We start from the raw sequence: 18,733 nt of genomic DNA, 5'->3' as shown, positions 1-18,733 counted from the left end.
TGTTTCTTTAGGAGTCATATGCTAGTATGTTGCTCTTCTTGATGCATGAGCAGAAAGAAATTGTAAGGCTTAAAATGTTGTTTAGACTTGAAATTCAAAATTTACTTCTGTTTATCTAGTTTGGTAGTATTTTGCCTATTGGGTGCTAGACAGCTATTACCTATATTCTAATTAAAAGAAATGCTCTAATGGCTCCATCCATATGTTCTACAGCAATTCTTTTTGCAATTCATTTTTACACTAATTTTCTTTGTGTGTACAGCTTTTCCTTCATTTGAATTTTCTGTCAGAATGCTGGTAATTATGAAAGGCTATATACCTGTTTAAATATCACAGAGCCATTTAAATGTATTTTTACATTCAAGTGTCTTCCACAGGTAACTGTGCTGTTAAGAGGTTTGGCAGCATCTCTTGTGCTGCTTTGGTGTATCAGGGTTGACTGAGCGTGTAAAAACACAGCCAATCTGCTGTTCGAAACTTGGTGTGATTCTCAGTATCTTCTTCTGTCAAATACAAATTATGTGGAAGATGTACTTGCACAATTTAAAGGATTCATTATCTAGATGCAAAAGTTTCAAAGTGTACTCAGAATGCTATCAAAGTGAATGCTGTCCAGAAGCATAAGCTGGTAGCTGTGATTAAATATAAAAGGTATCTAAACTGGGTATGGAAAAATACCACTTCCCATCTTCTGCTTGCTGTTTTTATCATAAAAAATACTGGATATGCTAGCAGGAATCTCCTACAAAATAGGTCTGCCTCTTGCAGAACAGAATCCTGTTTTCTACTATGTAGCATTTATAGTCGTCATCCCTGCTGCATGCTCATGTTCTTGATCAGAAAAAGCATGCACATCTGCTGTGACATTCACATTGGGAATTTCGCAAAGGATTGTTGATAGATACATGGCTTATTTGAGTTTGTCTTGCCAGCTAGCCAGCACAATGTCTAGATTCTGAAAATACATATTCACTGTTCAGTGATCCATTGCCCAGGCAAGGTACCTTTATAGAGCTCACTTTTTTCTTTGTCTCCTCCTACACTGTTGCAATTTAGAGAGCTGAGCTGGATATGTGTAGTGCTGTGCTGTTGTTCTATCTAGTCTCTGACTGGAGAAATTATCAGCTATCTACCTTGCAATGGTCAGGGTTTGTAAATTAAAGTTCCTTGTGAAAAAAACAAGCCCCATAACGTGTTTACTTACAGTATTATCAGACACATCAAAATTGCCAGAAACAGTAAAACTATAGACATTAAAGTTCTACGAGATCACTACAAGGAGAACTGTATTTTCATGCACATATGTTGATTGCTAGAGATGGAATCATTCTTTGTCATATTTTGTTAGATTTAAAATAACTGTTGAGAGTCAAATTTTTAGTAGTCCTTCATGATATATTGACCTTATTCCAAGCTGCTGATCTATCACATTAATCACATTTTTCACCTTTTATGGATGTGTTGCTTTCCTTCATTTTTACTTATGACAGCCTTTTGCTCTAAATGGTAGTTAAAACATGAGTTTGACTTGATTTTTTTCAAGATCATGGCACATGCGGTCACTTAAACTCTCTAAAAGGGTTTTGGATGGTAGCATAGAACTGAACTGGAACATTATCAGTAGGTTGATAGACACGTCTTTCTGATCTAGTCTTTTAGGAACCTGAATTTACCAAGTCCTCTTGTCTTTCCATTAATGACTTGCACATTTTTTCCCCAGTTGATCAGAACAATAGCTTGGAACTAATTTCCAGCTTTTTGGATTCTTACTTCTATGCTTCAATCTAGTCTCCAAGTATTGCAGTTTTTTCCTACACTGTTTCTTAGTCGTATAGTTAAAAGCGTGATGACCTTTACTGACATATTCCTTCTTGTCACCTGTTATATACTCGTTTCCAGGTCTCTGTTCCTTTTTTGCTATTTACAACTTGTTCACTTCTTTCACTGCTATTTGTCCTCTCAGTGTTTTACACACTGTTCATCTCAGCCATCTAAAAGTGCTGCTGGTCTTGCCCAACAGTAAATTGGTTGGTTTAGATGTCTTGTACCTTTTGGTTCTTGGATCAGGTAGGTGGATGTATGTCGTCTGTGAGTAAAGGCAACTGGAAAAATACTGTTTTGAGGTAAGACGTAAGGTCTTACTTGTCCTACTGCTTCATGTTGCTTTAGTTGAGCAGACGTCCTTTCATTCATCTCCACAGACTCAAACATTTCAGAAGTGTTACAGTGTTCATATGTATTGCTTGGAGGTCCATGTGTAGTGCTCTGAGCAGGATGGGTTAGGAAAATACACATGGACTATGCATATCAAGGACCATCAGCTTATGGTAAATAACTTCCTTTCCAAGGCTAACAGCAATTGAAGAATCCCTGGATCTTTAATTGTTCTATTAATATAGATATTCTGTGTCTAAGAGATGGTTACTGGGTATTTCCTAGCTATGTAAAAGGTAGCCTGATTCCTACTGGGGCTAAGAACTTTTGCAAAGAGGGCATTGAAGTTTCCATGAAAACCTTTTAGTCATATGTCATCAGTTACACTATATATAATGTAACAGAAGTTTAAAGTACAATAATTAATTGCAACTGTCATGGTTCTCTTCTTAGGATACAATCACATGGACATGGCAAGGGCCAGGAGCGTAAGTGGTTTATGTTTTATTGCTTATATCATGATTGCTTTCCTTCATTAGTTTTTATTTACATGTCTTCTAGGTGCATATAATCAAGTAGTAATTGCTGGTTATTGGATTATTCTTTGGGAATAATTTCTGTCTCTTATTATAATTAGGGAATAATAGATAATATTCAGTTAGAGGAATCCAGGTATAAACCATACAATTCTGCTGCTATAATTTTGGTGGTTTGCAGAATGTATTTTAGGTTATTATTTCAAAAATATTTTTTTTTTTTGCAGCCAAGTACCTGAAGTAAAACAACTTGCTTCTGCTCTGAGTATTTTATTGCCTGCAAACTGATTTGGTGTGTTTCTGTATAAAATCTGTATGGCTGTTGTTTGAAATCAGTCTAGTCCCACGGAAACAGTCAACCCACTCAGGGAATTTAGAGATACTGTTTCCATTATCTTGCCTGAATGTAACTTTGGGGTTTTTTGGTTTTGGTTTTTTTTTTTTAAAAACCAAAATGTTACTCTAGAGGTTCCTTAGCAAATTCATCTAATGTAAAATACTAAATGAAGCAGTTCTTGCTTTTTTGAAAAAAATAATTTTTTTTAGCATTATTTTCATGTTGGGGTTGGAGTAGAAGTTCTAAAATGTTTAGATGAAGATGAAAACCAGAAATTTTGAACCCCAAGTAAAGGGGAGTTGGATTCTGTGGTTAATGGTTTGCTATTAGCCTCCTCCTTGAAAACTATTGTTTTGAATGTCCCACCTATATTTTAGTAGTAACGAGGAAACCATTGGGATTAGCCAAGACTCAAGTAATTTAGAATTTTGTCAATTCATTTTGCACCTTCAAATGGACTAGGAACCAGGTCTAATTAAGGACATGTCTAGATTTGGAGTCTTGAGGAAATCTATGATCACTTTTGAAGGTTCAGCTTTCAGTTAAATCGGCACATTGGAAGTAAATGAATCCATGATAATGTCTAAAGTAGGTAGGTACTGCAGCATTTACTGCATGCAGGGATTTCTGTTCTCCCCTGTGAGTTCCTACCTCTTCCATTGCATTTGCGCTGCAGTTCATCTAGCAAATTAACTCAGCCAGAGGGGAGAGAGGTGAGTAGCTTACTTTCATCTGAATGTCCTGGAGTCAAGAACACATAGAAGGAGGAGGAGGAGGGAAGGAACTTGCATGTCGCCTCAGATCACTTTAATGTGTACAAAACCCTTATTCAGAAGTGCTGACCTCTGCTGATAAAGTTAAATTAAATTAAAGCTGAATCAGAATCTGAGGCAGCATGTGATGTTACACAAATTCACTGGGTCAGTTTAAATTACAGCTTTACTTAATTAGGATTAATTCTACTCTACTTTTAGTGACCTAAAATGTATTTCTGATGTCTTAGCAGAAAATACTGTTAAGACTGATAGTCTTCACTTTCTCAGCAAATGTCTCTCTTCTTGTGTCATAGTGTTAGCCAAAACTTAATCTGGAAATGTTAATGTATCCAGGAGTATTATGTTTGTTCAAAGTTGATGTGGCCTATAAAATGGGTTGAAAATATGTGACATGGAAACTATACACTTTCTTCCACGTATGGAAAGTAATGTTTTTACTGCTTTGACAGTATTCGGAGCATATCAACTGATTCTACCTTGAAAAAAACCATTGACTGTAGCATACAACTTAAATCTTCTCTGTATTGGACTTGAGTTAGATACAAGTTCTGTCAGGTTTTTAAATTGATATGTACAATTTAAGGTTTAATTTTTGAGGATTACAGAGTTGGCAGAGAGAAAAGTTTACTTGTAACTTCTTGGGGTTTTTTAATGTTCTTGGACAAGGACCTAGAAACCAGACTTTCACGTTTCCTGTCAGTGGTGTAAACTTCGTAAGTTGCACTGTTGTTCTTGCTCCTTTTCTTTGCTTTAATGTGTTGGAAGTTCAGTAGCTAAGAAGGGGGGAAAAAAAAAAAAACCCAAACGTGTTGCAACCCTGAATGAGTGTATAGCAAAATGAGTAGGGTGTTGCCTCTAGGCACTGTACTTTATCTGCCTAAGAGGATTTTGACCAGCCCTCCCTTCACAGTGATTGAGTGCTGTAACTACCTAGATATTGTATAAAATGTGGCTACTGATGCTGCTCCCTAATTTAGGTTTACTAAATCCTTCCCTGGATTTGAATCTTACTGCTTTCTAAGGTCAAGTTTATTCCAGTATCTTGTGTCTTAGGCTACTAAAACACATGTACTGCATTTCATTAACAGCCTTCTGAAGTATAATGAACTTTTGATTACAAACGCAGGTAATGATAAAATCTTAGTGGTTATAATTAACCTTGCTGAATACAGCATTGTCCTGAAACAGACTTACTCTTTCTTTACACACTATGAATACATCATATCTCAATGTATGTATTAGTAACTTGTATATCGTATTACTGCTTGTCTTCCTGCTTTTGGGTATCTTTTAAGATGCAACTTGAGTGTAAATTGCTTTTGTTCCACCGTACAGAATGTAATGTATAGAAGTACTCTCAAAGACCTTTTCTGTTAATTTTGTATCTGAATATGATCATACCTACAAGTAGGAATTTTACTTGAAGACTTTGGAGCATAATGTACTACTGTTTCACTACATGTAAATTTTTTTTCTCCATCCTTTTCCTTTTTTTTTTCCCTTCTAGGTTAGAAATTCTGTGGCTTACTTTGTGTCAGTTTCACAATTCTGTGGAAATTGAGGTCAGTAAAAAACCCCAGTGTATTCTGAGCAATATCAAGAGTACATAATATTGTACTTAATTCTGCAGTGAAAGTTTGTATTCAAACATTATATGTTAACACAGTCTGTAAAAACAGATTAAAATGCCACTTACATTTTAGACAAATGGCTTCTGTATCTGAAAACGTAGCCTAAAAATGGAGTAACAAAATACAGTTTTCCACTTGGCTTAAGACTTTACTTTCTTTTTAAATCAAGTACATAGATTTCTTACTCTGTTTAAAGAGTCTTTTGTGAACAACTTTCTTGTCTTTTAATCGCCTGATTGCTGTTCCAGCTAGTATACTGACTAGCTAGTGTGTGTTAGATATTCAAATGTGTGAATGCTGATGTACAAACTAAGGACTGTCTTCTAGAGAAAAATCATTTTAAGTGGTTCCTTATAGGCCAGATAGGTTATTTAGTATGTCTGGGTAATTTTTTTATTAGGCTGCACTGTTCAGAATGTGAAATTGGAAAGCACAAAATCTAAGTTTATGTATATTCTTAACTTTGTTTTGAGGAAAACACTCTGTGATCCTAAGGCTGAAGACTATTGTAGTGAAAATGCGAAAACAATTAAAACCTTTCCTTTTAAATTGCTGTCCATATGCATCTTACAGAGAGTAATTACATTTTTGTGGAGAAGTGTGGTGTTTTAAAGGTGTTATATAGGATATTTGACAAATGTTCTGCAGTTCTTTTGCTTACATTTTTTTAATAATGAAGTAGCTACTTATCTCTGGCAGGGTAAATTAGTAGGAAGAACTATTACATATTTACATACACATAGATGTTACTATTGTAACATATAACATATGCTAATCACATTCATATCATTGCTATGGTCTGTTTATGCTTATTTACACTACAAATTCTTCTCAAAAATAATGAATGCACAAAATACCAGCCACTGAACAGTTGTCTACTGTAGAAATCTGTGGTTTGTCTTACCAATTTAGGTGCATGTTTTCAGCTATCAATAGTATATTTAAAAAAAAAGTAAAAATCTTGTTTCCAGACCAATGGCCTGTTTTTGGTAGAAGGGCCAGGGAGTCAGGGAGTGACTGCCTCACACAGGGATAAGAAAAAACAGCTGATTGGCAGGATGCTGAGTTTCAGTAGCACATACAGAACTTGCACAAGGATAAGTTACAATCTTTGGTCGTCTTTTTTTTTTTTTTTTTAAAAAAAAAAAAGGTGCTAGTGACTTTCTGAAATAATACTCCATACTAAAGCAGGAACTGGCAGAGAGTAGAGGAGCAGAGCTGTTTACCAGGCTGCTCACAAGTATGAGGCAGAGTACTTGAGAGCTACTTGTTGAATCTGTTTTTTTAAGGAAGTGCTGCAGATAGAGGAACGTAGAGGAAAAATGAGTTGTTCTGTGTTCAAAGTCATGTTTTCCCCCTAGTCTCCAAAGCTTGGCTTTTATTCCTGCTTTGTTCCATCAGCACAGGAATACTGGCAAATAGATACCAACCTTGATAACAGAATTGCTGCTGAAGAGCCAATAACTCAGGGAGATGTACAGCAAAACAACACAAGTTCAGTATGTTTTTGATTAAACGATAGCTCATAAGGTCTAACAGCGAGCAATCAGAATCCAAAGTTTGTTAGTCTGGGCTCCTCAGCATATAATCTATGTTCTGGCATAGAATTCATGTCATCTAGCATGTATATTGAGAAGCAAGCATCTGTGTAGATTTTGTAATAGATTACTATAAATATTGGCCCACCTATCCATCCATCCATCCTGACTTGGAACTGGCATGCAACCAATCTTGTGAAGAAGAAGGGGTGTGTGATCACCTGCACATTTGTTTTGGCTCATGTCACTTTGTTTTGCTGTCCTGTCAGCTTCGGTGTTCATACGTCCATCACAGTCTGCAGCAGCTGAGAGTTCTTCTCAGTTTTGTTAGCAGTGCTGAAATGATCGTGCTATTTCTGTCCAGTTAGGCACAGACACGTAGAACACTTCTGAAATTGTCTCATATTCAAACTTGTCCTGTGTTTTGGATGAATGACTTGATAGCAATTTGCAACTCAAAGTAAAAGAAATAGAGTTGGGCCCAATTGGAACTTGAAGGATCAGTCTTTCTGTCTCTGTTAGCTTCACAGTCTTTGTCCTTTTGTATATTACATCACATCAGGCTGGCGTACCTGCTCATAAACCTAGAAGACGGGAGTTGTATGTTTTCAACTGCAGTGGTGCATATAGGGGAGACCGTAGCAAAACCCAAAATTAAAGATTTGTCCATCACTGAATACTTCTAAGAAACAGTTAGACAAACATCCAATGGCAGCATTTTGGGTACTGCTGATCATACCATTATGCAATTCTGAAAATACAGCTAACTTCATAGTTATTGAGAAGTATTTGCTTAAATGATAAACTTTATTCTACAATTCTTTCTTACTTTTTTAAAGACCAGCATGAAATTTTTGGATCATAATTCCCATTTTGTATTACCAATAGGTAATTATATGAAATATAACTAAGCTTATTACAAATTTGTTTTCTACTTCAGAAGCTTTCCACAGGTTTATGAACATTTTGTTCACTTAGTGCATAAATTATCTCACTGCGTTGCACTGCTAAGGGAATAGTCTGTCTAGGTACTGAGCAAGGCGGGGAATTGGAGTGATCCCTTTGTGTTTCTTCTATCTGAGAAGTTAGTTACTTGGCAGAAATGGGATGCTTTGAGGATTTTTATAGGTGAAACTGGCCGTGATCTTGGGGCTTACATCAGATTTCAATGAATGCTTAAAAACATAGCCAAAAGCTGGCAGGTCTTTTAATATAGGCCATCCCATTCTCAAAGCTGCCTTTTCTGTTGCAGGTCTCTAGCAGTTCTGATTTAATTTTCCTCTTCGAGCCTCAACTGTTCTGTGACCATCTGTATTTATTTAGAATTTTTATTTCAATTGAGTATTATAAATATCCAGTGTCCAATTTGAAGGATAAATTTTTCAAAACCTCCAACAACAGAAGATAAAAACACTTCTGATATGTACATAAAGCAGTCATGTGATTTCAAAATGTGAAGGGGGAACAGTAAATACCTGATGTCCTGAGAATTTGAATTCTCTAAGCTATAGAACAACATTCATGTAGCAGGTGCTTTTCTTGGTTATCTGAAAAGAGCTGAACAATACGGGATGTAAGAGAAAAGTTTGTGCAAGAAAATGCTAATACTTTTAAATTATTTAAAAATTCCTGGTCCCACTTAAGAAAGGAAGATAAAACTCTATACTCCATGAGGTAAGAAATGAGAAGAGCCACTGTTATATGAATTTCTAGAAGTATGATGCATCCTTAAGCATTTAAAAGTTCAATTTTTACTTTTTCTATAGCCCTTTTGTTAATACAATTTTGTAAGTAGCAACAAACTTTATACATCTTTCACCATAGTGCTGTAATAGAGATCGTTTAAAATGTTAAATATTCTTGATATAATTCAGTTCTCTGTATGCAGTTTCTACCTGTGTATATTCCTTCAGAAGAAGAAAGAAAAAATCCGGTGTTATATGCCAATAACGTCAGACGTGTAATGGCAGAGTAAGTATGTTGTAATATGCAATAAAAATAGATGTGTGATTTTAATTTTAGGATCAAGAAAATGTCATGAAATCAAGTCAGTGTAGTTGCCTGCTTGCAAAGAAGCTTATAGTCTGCAGTAGTGTATACAGAATGTTCTATATAGAAGTTGCCTTCCTCTATGAGGAAGCCAGGGAGCCACAAATACAGCAGGAACTGCAGGAGTTGCTTAGTTTTTTTAACATGTCTTCATGTAACAAGCCAGTTCTGCTTGCTCCTGTGGGTATTTACTCCTCTGGGGAAAAAAGGTATAGTTGAATTTTATGAAGTTAATGTAACTGAATGTTGTGCTATTGAGGTTGCATTTTAAGCTATGACTTTTTTTTTTAATGAGGTTAAGGATAGTTTCATGTATTCATTGTTAGTCTGTGGTTATTTCAAACAGTAAAGCACAGGAAAGCTGCCTGTGTTGGAAATAGAGCACTGACACAATGCAAACAGCTAACTGAAGTTGAATGTTAATGTGAAGATGCTTAACACCACTTGTCTATAGTGTATAATAAAGCTAACATTGAATAGGCAGACCTTCATTCTCTTTTGTTGCATTTCTAATTAACTTCTCTTGTTCATTCATTTTTTTGTCCTCTCAGTAAATCTTCCATTAGTCAGTAGAAGTTCTTCTCGGTATTTACAGAGAACCCTCAGGTCTATGATCATTAATAACTCTTGAAGCATTTATGAATCTTTCTAGCCCTAATTCTGAAAGAACTTGTGAAATCTTAATTTCCTTTTTTTCTAACTTCTCTTCTGTTTCTAAGTTACCAGTTTGAACCAAAGGCCAATTTGTAGACAGACACTAGTAATTCTTTTCTGGATTATAAGCAGAACCCCACTCTGTGACTTTCCTTAAGGATGTTGGGCCTATAATATAACAATAGATCAATATTTGATCCATTGTACAAAAGAAAAAACAAAAGGATCTGTGTGAATCAACCTGTCCTAAAGTTGCGGTGGCCTCAAAGACCTTTGTAGTTAATTTAAGACAGTCAGCTGGCACTACATATAGTGTTGTCCTCAGACTTTGGGTAGAAGGTTGTGTTATGAAACCTTCATTCAGAACGCCAGTCGGATGACAGAGATTGTGTGGTATAAGGGGAAATTTTGAAAGACTACAGAAGTTTACAACAACCTGTGTGTTGAAAACCTTCCCTTCCATTTGTGCGTAAGAGGAAAGAGATTATTTTCCTCTTTCTTTTGTTTCTCCCTCCCACCTCTGAAGAATTAGGCATTTGGGGTAACAGAACTGGGATGCAGGTCTAAAGGAAAGACTGTCAGAATAGGGGATAGCAAATATGGCTCGCTTTGAGACGAAGAAAGGGCTGCAGATGCTGTGTTGAAGTGAAAGGAAAATAAATGTGTTTGGATGTCAAAGTTCTGAAGTTAAAATGCAGATGGGAATAAACCAGAATGCTGACTCCTGGGTACTGTGGATTACTGTAGACCAGTTAAAATAACATCAACGTAGCCAAAATTTATTTACTTCTGACCACTTCCAGATGCTTACTTGTAGTGGCAGTTCTCCAGACTCTCCCAGTTCATTCATGTGGCTTTTGGCGTAGGAGATATCAGCTCAGATGCTGTCAGTCTGTTCTGGAGCTGTAGCAGTTGCAACTCTAGCACCTCAGGTGCTATTTGGTGCTAGCATTGCACCCTGCATTGCTGAATAAAGGACAGTATTACTGGTGCATCTAGATTTGTCTCCTTTTCTTGAAGATTGAGTTAGTGACCGTGTACTATTCTGATGTCAAGAGGTCACTTCAGGATCTGTTTAGATGTCTGCTTTCCCCTTCCTCCCCATCATATTTTTCTGGAAGAAGTGTCTAATGCTACTGGATATTTTACAGCAGCAGAGGTGGCTGTATGCATTTGAGTCTAGAACCAGTGTTGTGGCAAAACCTTGTGTCTTCCCCCTGATTTCAAGGGGAATTGATAGAACTTGCTGAGTTCAACAACAGGTATGATTTCCACTCCTGAAATCTGTTTGCCTTCATCATAATCTTGACTTGTGAATGGCTTCTGTTAAGAGTTGAACAAAGCACTTGATAGGATGCCTGATTCTTATGCTGCTTCCACTTGTTGACTCTATGGAGAATTTTTAGTTTAGCCTTATTTGTTTAGGTTTTCTGTGGGCCGCCACAGATGTGAGTGATGGGGGTCTCTAGATAGTTCCTGTTCACTTGTACGTAAATTGAATGTTTGACAAAGGAGATGCTGTCATTCCTGGAGGGTGGACATTAGTTTCTTGCAGGACAGATGAGTTTACTTGCCCAAAAAGTGAAATCCAAAGTGCGCCTGGCCTTTTGGCTCTCTGTTTCAGGCCAAGTACTTCAAGCATAACTGTTCTCTTGTGCTTCAGGTTCCCTCAGACAGCCAGAGCAATAACAAAGGAAGTGCCATTTTTAAACTGCTGTAGCACTCTACATGTCTTTGTTGTATTCCTTCTCATCCAGTATGACAAGGATTGTATACTTTTGAAGATGCATTCAACTGTTAACCCACCAGCTTTGTTATTCATCTTTTCTGCTGCCATGTACCGTCCATTTGAGTATGAACACACTGGTTTGTTTTTCCTGGACCATGTTGGGGATGATCATCTCATTGATGTGAATGTTGTGACCAGAAGTTACTCAGTCCGGATTACTATTCTGCAAGCACCCTTTCCTGCTGCTTTTCAGGACCTCATTTCAGAGACTTTTTTCTAAACTAAGCTTAGTTTATGTTTTAACTGAGTCAAATGTAATATGAGCTGATCTCTTCTTGACTGATAGTGTTTCAGTATTTGTCCACTGGTCTGTCACTAAAGTCCACAAAAATCCAGGTGATACATTTCCAAATTTTAGAGGACACTCTGTCATGGTAGAAAATGAATTTAAGGTGCTCAACTTCTACAGACCTTCCAGTTGAGCCTGTGGCTATTTGCTTCCTGCAGTGCTAACTGGTAGTGATATCTTCTGTTGCAGTCCTCATCAGGAGGATGAGCAAGATCCAGGCCTTAGTAGGTGATCACTTTACAGCATCTGTAAAAATCCAAAGTTTCTTTCTAAAAGGGTTTCTTAATCTCATCTGTGCAATTACCAGTATTTTAGTGTCTGTGATCTTCAACCTTTTTTCTCATTGACAGATATTTATTCAGTAGTATTGCGGCAAAAACTAGAATCATGTGCAGTCTTGTTAGAGTCACTCAGCTCGCTGTTTCTTCTGTTTTGGGGATTATCTCTGTAATCAGAACTGGAATTACTCATGCAGGATAGCCAAGCATGGAGTAATTATTCAGCAGCAGTGGCTTGTCTTTGGATCATTTTCTTATTCTGCACAAAAGGTATGTGCAGATTAGATTAATATGGTGTTTCAAGTATGGACCCCTACTTACTCCCTATCAATATGCTATGCATTTGATTTTCTCGTACAGGCTGTTTGGTTTGAGTGACTGACTGCTACTCTGTTTAGTTGTTATCCATCTCGTCTACAGCATGCTATCGGGAAGTGTGTTTTAGAGTCACTTTCAAATCACTGAAAATGCTGAGTGCTTTTAAATATGGCAACAGTCTATGCAGGTTCTCTCTTTAAAATAAATAAATAAAATTTGGTGACATCTTGATTTTTTTAATTCACTTCATGTGTTCTTTATTGCTCTAATACAGTTCCAATACCACCATGCTAGTAAGTCATGCCATGTAGATACATATATTGGCTCACTTTTGTAAGTATTACTTACAATTGCAAAGCTGTCATTTTGGTCTTCATGTGCATGAGCTGTTACACCTTACACTGGCAGTCAACATGGATTATTTTGATGTGTTAATTTGTTAGTTTCAGCACTTACTGTTTCTTCTATATATTTTCTAGTTGAGTGTCAAGCTTTCTGGCCTATGTTGTTACATTTTTAATTTTTTTTTAATATCTTCAAAGTATTAAGTCATTATTTACTTTGGAACTACAGTAGTGTTGTAAAATTGTCAATGTGTAGACTTGAGGCTTCAATCCCAGGCCTTCTAGAACTTTTAGGAACAAATCATCTGACCTTGCCATCACAAGTATTTACTTCTAAAAATTTCTAAGTGATAAAGCATTTCTACCACTGTTAAAGCATTGGAAAGTACTTGATTTTATTTGTAAGATGTGTCATCTTAATTGTTTTCTAATGTATTTATTGCATAGGATGGCTTTTTTTGCCTCTTGCCAATTTTACTATCCTCAGTTAGTAATAAGGTATGTCACTGTTTATATTTTTCTTATGCTTTAAAAACAGTCTTGTGCTTCTTGGCTGCATCAATTGCAACTTTTTCTGTCTTTACCTTTCCATATTGTTTTTCTGCATCATAGTTTCTAATTTACTGATACCCATGTGTGGTTTGTTTGGGTTTTTTTTCCCCTAACAAAAATATTAGTTGTCCCTCTTCATTGTGGGGTTGTAGCCTTTTGCCTGTTGAATAGATTCTTGAACACCTAATTTTCATTAGCACTTTTATTCTGGAAGACATCTGATAGTTGTTAAGTAATCAAAGTACTGTTCAGGGTATGGAAATACTGCTTTAAAGAAAAAGTAGGTAACTCTTCCACTCCTACTTTGCAAAGCAAAATTTGTTAGTTTGTTACCTAACTGTGCCAGTGGAGGTTTAGATCGGATATTAGGAAAAATTTCTTAATGGAAAGGGTAGCCAAGCATTGGAACAGGCTGGCTAGAGAGGTGGTGGAGTTACCATCCCTGGAAGTGTTCAAAAAACGGGCAGACGTGGCAGTCTGGGACATGGTTTAGTGGACATGGTGGTGTTGGGTTGATGGTTGGACTGATGATCTTAGAGATCCTTTCCAGCCTTAATGATTCCTAGTTTTTACTTTCATTAAAAATAATCCAGCCACCAAGCCAGGAAACACAAAATTGCTACTCTACCCTTAATTGGTTTAGTGGTGGACTTGGTAGTGTAGGTTAATGGTTGGACAGGATGATTGTAAAGGTCTTTTCCAACCTAAATGATTCTATTCTATGATTCTATTAGGGTGCAAATATATTTAAAAGGAGCGTGTTGGTAGCTCATCTTCTAATTAGTTGCATGTACTTAGCACTATTCATTCCGTACACAAATAAGCTAACGGTAGTGCAGGCAGCTAATTGTGAAAATCTGCACTGCAAGCTTTTTTTGCAAGTCTGAAGTAACCTCACCCATAATTACAGATGTAAGCTACTTAGATTACACAGACCTGTTGGACACTTACTAACATATCAACACAATTTGTTTTGCTTTAGTTTGTTCATTTCTCTTACAGAGACTATCTTCAAAATAGGGAAGAATGTGCTTTTGATGCTACCATTTGGAAAAAACCAAGTTAAAATATTGCAACTTTGTTAATTTTTTTATTCATATGGCAGACATTTAGACTGAAACCTGATGGAAACTGGATGCTTTTACCCCCATGTTTTTCAAAACTGGAAGCATCTCAGAACTGAAGTTCTGTCAGCATTCCTGATTTGAGCATTTCATTTTTCTGATCTTTCTGGTATTTGAACTCAGCATTATAAATACATATGTGACACTAGCCAGGAGCTTTGAAGTTCCTTTTGTGGCAAGCCCAGAAAGGCAGACTTCCTGTAGAAATACCAAAATGTCATAGTGTGGTTTGCATTTTTCTAATAACTTTGTTTTTCTTCTCCACTTACACAAACATTTAAAGACATGTTTTTATATTTACAGTAGATGCTCAAACCAATTACAGTGTAGAGTGTTAGACATGGAACTTGCAAACATCTGTCTGCCTTATGTTTTCTCTGTCAAGTCCTTGCCAGGATTACTTTCCCTTTGTTGGAGCATGTCATACTGTTAAAGCAGTAACTCTTATCAGCTTGGCATATGAGGATTACATTTTTGCTTTTGAGAAATGAATCCTTTTTTCCAGCATGCTGGTGAAGGCAAAAGATATTACAGATAGTCTTCTGTGTCCATTTCACCTTTTGTCATCTTCTAGATAGTCAAAATCAGATTTTTTTTTTTCTTGCAGGCTTTGACAGTATCAGAATGTGATCTCTGCTACTGTATGTGATACAGTAATGCTAGTTGCTGAAGAATAGCCTTGAGGATGTGGGTTTGCAGTAGCTTACTGGTCTATCTCACACTATTTGTTGTATTTTCAGTGGCCAACTAAATCTAACTTCAGAAAAACTGCTGTGCTCTGTGCCTATGCTCTCTGAAGTTTTATATGTGATTCTGCAGAAGCACTGGTTGGAGGCTCAGCACTCAACTTTGAAATTCCAGACTTTTTTTGTCATTTTTATAGCATCAAAGGCATGAGGATCAGTATAAGTGGAATTACTGAAGTGCTGGAGTTAAAAAGCATCCATTCGTTTAGGTTTTGGACCATATACAAAAATGGAGATGAGAACTATATTGTGCACTGTTTATTTCTGTGAATGCTCTAAGTGTGGCAATTAGGCAAACATTGTTATGAACAGGGTTAACTCTATGCAGCTTCTTGCTAAGTTTTTCTCAAGGAAGAAATAAATTTTTTAAAGTAATATGTTGCAACAGTCTGGTTTGTATTAGATTTTTGAGTGCTGACAACACAAAGAGAACCTGCTTCATTTTTCACCCCTTGAAGATTTGTGATGTACAAACCTATAAGACCAACAATTACAGGATTTATTTTTCTTAACACAAGGGATAAATGTAGCTGTTAGCAGCTTCTTTTTCTGTCTAAAAATTAAACCATCATGAGATATTATATTCTTGATGTGAACTCCAGACTCTTGTGACTGGACTGTCATTTGCTTGGAGAATGTCACAAGTAGGAGTAGTCCAAGGAGAGAAAAGGGGCTATCTGCCCTGGCCTTCCAAAACTAAATAGGTGAAAGCTCTTCAGCTTGGGAAAGAAAGAAGGAAAAAGAAAAAGGGAGGGGAAAAAAAAAAGGAAGGAAATAAAAAATGGAGGGTTGTTTTGAAGGTCAGTAAAATCATGAGTGTTCTGGAAATGCGTAGTAAGGGAAGTCTGTTACTTTCCATAGCAGAAGAGATAGAAAGCACTCAGTGGTAGAACAGCTGAAAGTAAATGGAAATACTCTTTAAAACATACACAAAATTGTGGCATTCACTACCAGATATATAAAATGAATTCATCAGAGCTGAGATACACTGTAAAAAATTTGGTCCATCAATGATTCTAAAACACAGTGCTACAAATAGTCTCTGGTTCTGGAAGTTCCTATACAGATGACTACTAGAAGCTGGGGTTATTTGTCCACCATGTTTTGTATGTCTTTTTCCTAAACATCTGATAGTGAAGTAAAATACCAAATTTGATATCCTTTTAATGTTTTCAGCAGCCTATAAAGATTATAGCTGATTTAAAGGCGTGTTTTTTGAGCAGCCTGTGGAATATTTTCTGGATTAGTTCACAGTTCTGCTTATTAACAATGTAAAACATTTTGAAAATATTTTTGTTGAAGAGTAGATTCAGAATGTCACAATATTGCCTGTACTATTTTCTCTCACTTTGCGTAATAGTACAACAGTCACATTCTGTTGTATGTTCAGAATTTTGCATGCGTAGTGGATTGGTATGCAGAAAATGAGAAAGTTGATAATTTATTTTTATATTATGACTGTACAAGTGTTAGACATAGGGAGCTGTTTGGTGTGAGAAGTCAGGATATAACAAGTACAACTGTTGTGTGTAACAGATTGGGTTTGCAGGAAGGCTTTTGGGTTTTTGTTTGGTTTTAGTTTGGCATTATTTTTTTGAAATGAATTGCTGACTTTGGAATTTCATGTAGTGTGATATCATGAAGCCAGCATTTCAGGGAAGGTAAGGAAGGAAAAAGTCTCAAGGTATGTCAAGCCAGACATACAGGTCTGGCCATATAAAATTGCTGAACATTAAGAAGGCCAGGCTCGGGTTAACTGGCTGTGAAAGCAGAGGTAGTATGAAGAAAAGAGGGAAAAAAAAAATATTCCAAATGAAGATATGGGTAAAGCTTGGGTTATATTCCTAGTTTATTAAAAACACTGGGTTGCACTTGCAATTTGCATCTCAAATCTCAAATTGAAATGATCTTTTTTTTTTTTCCTAGTAGTTGAATTGAAGTAGAGAAAGATTGCCCTGGAGATAAGTTGGAATAGTTTGGTAACCGGTTCTGTAGAAAATCCTGCGAGTTGCAGTTGTACCCAGGCTTTACAGTGAACTGTAGTATGCCAGTCTGTATTTGAATAAATTGAAAAATTCACAAATAATGAACTTTATATGTTCCCCAGCTTCAGTTTCTTCAACACTGAGCAGAAATCAAGGTCCTTTTTGTGTTAAACTGCTAGCCTTATACAGCTTGTAATTTATCTTCTGAACTGAAGAGCCCCTTGAACTCTAATTTATCTGGCCTTGGTTGAACTTTACTGTGAGCAAAAGTTGTTTCTTCCCCTTTTTTACTTCTGATCTTTGAAATTCTGAAAGTTTGGATGTATATATAAGCACACTGTTTTAGTTCATTTTGATCTTTTTGGAAGTCGAAAGGCTGGAAAATTGCCAACAGGTGAGCAAGAGAAGATGCTTTTATCCTTCTCAGTCCTGTGTTGTGTATGTGTTGACACTGGGCATACATGCAGCCATTAATTGTAGTGGGAATTTTCCTGTATTTGATAGCACTATGTCTGGCCCAAATACCGCTCCTTCTGTAAGGGGTGCACACAGCTATAAAAAGATGCAGGTTGTATTTTCCACTTATGGTTTGGCTGAGTCTGAGGTGATACCTGCTTTTGTTTGGAATTTGTTCTGTATGATAAGTTTGGTTTTGGTTGGTTGTGTGATTGGTTTTCATTTTTTGGTTTGTTGGGGGTTTTTTGTTGGGGTTTGTTTGGTTGTTTTTTTTAAATTCCTCTTTGGTTAGGCTTCTTCAACATGCTTGGGGACCGTTATTTAGGAGGTTATTTAAATCTGGCATTGGTTCTGGGATGGCAGTCAGGCTTCTACTCTCCCCCCAGGTTGAGTGGCCTGATCTTTCTTAGTCATCTTTCTTTTGATGTGTTTGAAAAGCTTCTAGCTTTTAGTTTTAACAAGTTACCGTTTCTTGCTTTGGCTTGCCACCTTATGGTTGTGTTTTAACTTGTCTTGTCTTCTCTGTTTTCCTTGAGAGAACATGTTTGGGGTTTTTGGGGGTTTTTTTGTTGTTGTTGTTGGTTTTTTTAAAGTATTTTTGTTCTAATTGCCACCTTTAATCAGTTTGAGTTGTACTGGATTTTTTTTTTTCGGTCCTTTCAGAATCTTTTTTGATAAGTGTCTTGTCGCTTCTCCTGATTCCCTGATATGGTGTGTCATTTTGTACCACAAATGAACACTTTACCATTTCAGTTTCTTTTTTTAACTTATTTTTAACAAGCTTCCCCTTTTCTGTGTAGTTGTGCTATGCTTCAGCTGGTTGCCTGTGAGTTCCTGTACTTCTGTTGTCTGTTATACCTACTGTTGCCTTAAGATCTGATGAAATTTGGTGTGATGTGCCTGGCTGGACAAGATCTTTGGTTATTACCACATTCTTTTATGTAAGCCACTCTGGATAGTATGGCTTATAGTATGTCCTTGTTGCCCTCGGAGTTCAGCTATTTCACTGACAATTGACAGCGACATTTATAAGGATGATCTAGTATACACACAGTACAAAAGAAGGGAGTAGGAAGTAATCTAAACTGGCAGGATAGACTCTCCTTTCATCCACCCCTTTTTCTTCTTCCAAGGAAAACTGATTTTGTGTTGTATAATACCAATGATTTTGTATCAT

The 18,733-nt window shown here is 36.5% G+C and overlaps 1 protein-coding gene across 1 annotated transcript in view; it reads left to right on the top strand.

The window, feature by feature from the left end:
• LPCAT1 (lysophosphatidylcholine acyltransferase 1) overlaps positions 1–18,733 on the top strand; it is a 59,092-nt gene that overhangs the window by 23,850 nt on the left and 16,509 nt on the right. Inside the window, exons 7-9 of the mRNA XM_075705586.1 lie at positions 2,608–2,642; positions 5,311–5,365; positions 8,861–8,943. Of these exons, the coding sequence (XP_075561701.1) occupies positions 2,608–2,642; positions 5,311–5,365; positions 8,861–8,943 (173 nt within the window). The remainder of the gene's footprint in view (positions 1–2,607; positions 2,643–5,310; positions 5,366–8,860; positions 8,944–18,733) is intronic.

The sequence above is a fragment of the Pelecanus crispus genome, chromosome 2 (assembly GCF_030463565.1).
Source record: "Pelecanus crispus isolate bPelCri1 chromosome 2, bPelCri1.pri, whole genome shotgun sequence".
Taxonomy (NCBI): domain Eukaryota; kingdom Metazoa; phylum Chordata; class Aves; order Pelecaniformes; family Pelecanidae; genus Pelecanus; species Pelecanus crispus.
Note: the sequence above shows the minus strand (reverse complement) of the source record. Positions and strands in the feature narration are given on the sequence as shown.